This window comes from Nestor notabilis, unplaced genomic scaffold (assembly GCF_000696875.1).
Source record: "Nestor notabilis isolate BGI_N333 unplaced genomic scaffold, ASM69687v1 scaffold12623, whole genome shotgun sequence".
Taxonomy (NCBI): Eukaryota; Metazoa; Chordata; class Aves; order Psittaciformes; family Psittacidae; genus Nestor; species Nestor notabilis.
In genome coordinates, this window is record NW_009920669.1 from 23,984 (window position 1) to 25,753 (window position 1,770).

A 1,770-nucleotide genomic window follows, 5' to 3' on the forward strand; every position below is an offset into this window, starting at 1 on the left:
GAAAGCGTCTGAAGTTGACTTTAGGGCAGCAGCGTTGTGTGTGTCACGGTGCATTTCATACAGACCTGCGGATGTTGGCAGCTCCTGGGGGGAGGCTCGCGGGAGTGACCGTCCGCTTCCGCTTTCCAGGTCAGATCGACAACCGGAGCAAGCTACGGAACATCGTGGAGCTGCGCTTGGCCGGCCTGGATATCACGGACGCTTCCCTGCGGCTCATCATCAGGCACATGCCTCTGCTCTCCAAACTCAACCTCAGTTACTGTAACCACGTGACGGATCAGTCCATCAACCTGCTGACCGCGGTGGGAACCACCACGCGGGATTCCTTAACGGAAATTAATTTATCAGGTAAGTGCCAGGGAGGGGGAGGATGGGAATCATGGAATGGTTTGGGTTGGAAAGGACCTTAAGATCATCCAGCTCCAACCCCTGCCCCGGGCAGGGACACCTTCCACTAGAGCAGGTTGCTCCAAGCCCCTGTGTCCAACCTGGCCTTGAACACTGCCAGGGATGGGGCAGCCACAGCTCCTCTGGGCACCCTGTGCCAGCGCCTCAGCACCCTCACAGGGAAGAGCTTCTTTCTTATGTCTAACGTGAATCACCCTTGGCCTTGAGCGACAGGGATCGGAGAAGGGAGACCCGGCTGCTGGCACAGCACGGGGGGAGCACAAACCACCCTCATGCTGCGGATCAAACCCAGACAACCCCGTTCGTTGAATTTCCCTCCCCTTGACTTTCTGTTCTCCCCCTGCAGACTGCAATAAGGTGACTGATCAGTGCCTGTCTTACTTCAAACGCTGTGGAAACATCTGCCAGATCGACCTGAGGTACTGCAAGCAAGTGACAAAGGAAGGCTGCGAGCAGTTCATCGCAGAGATGTCAGTAAGTGTTCAGTTTGGGCAAGTGGAAGAAAAACTCCTGCAAAAACTGAGTTAGTTAAAGGACACGTGTAAATACTGGGGCGAGGGGGGGACGGGACTGAGAACACACGTAGGGATTTTATTTTCAATTGGGAACTTGGAATATTGGAAAATACCGCGATGGGATTTTACAGCTCCTGTTGGGAACAACATGAAACTACCCATGTTACGAATTTCAACTTGTGCCACTGGTGAACTCGGTCTCCCCGGGGTGTCCTGCACTGGCTCTTATGCAAATCCATAAGGCGACTGTTACTGGTGATAGTTGTTCACACCCGGAAGACGACTGAGCTCCAAGAAATACTGTTATTTAAAGTACCACAGCATGTGCTTGGTAGTGTAAATTTGATTTCTGCTTTTCATTTCTTAAAACAACCACCACAAAAAAAGAAAAGAGAAGTTGGTGTCATTACAGCGGACCACGCACTACATCTCTCTGCCTTCTTAACCACGTTTTGTTTTGTTACATCTTACATTATGCAGAACTATTTTTGTACAAAAATTGTTTAAAAATTATTTATGCAATGTTTGAATGCATTACCAGTGTTTCGGTTTTGATTGCCAATTTTTATCTTTACTTATGGTAGGCGAGAACTTAACCTATACTTCGTAGACAGTATCTATCTACAGCCGTGCCCAGGTCAGGAAAAAGTAGGTTCATACTTTCAACCTTCAAGCATGTTTTAATGGAAGTTTATATCCTGCTTTGTATACTTCAGAAGTGACATAAGCATGTTGTGGAAATAAGGTGTAAATTATAGTTGAAGTAAAAAACACTTTTATCTGTATAGAAATCACCTTTTTTCTCAAAATTTTAAAGAATTCCAATTTCAGCTTTTGCACATAGGAG

General features: G+C 47.4%; 1 protein-coding gene across 1 annotated transcript in view; it reads left to right on the forward strand.

Moving 5' to 3' along the window:
* KDM2B (lysine (K)-specific demethylase 2B) overlaps nt 1-1,770 on the forward strand; it is a 17,160-nt gene extending 15,390 nt beyond the window's left edge. Inside the window, exons 9-10 of the mRNA XM_010010785.1 lie at nt 130-348; nt 755-1,770. Of these exons, the coding sequence (XP_010009087.1) occupies nt 130-348; nt 755-936 (401 nt within the window). The 3' untranslated portion in view covers nt 937-1,770. The remainder of the gene's footprint in view (nt 1-129; nt 349-754) is intronic.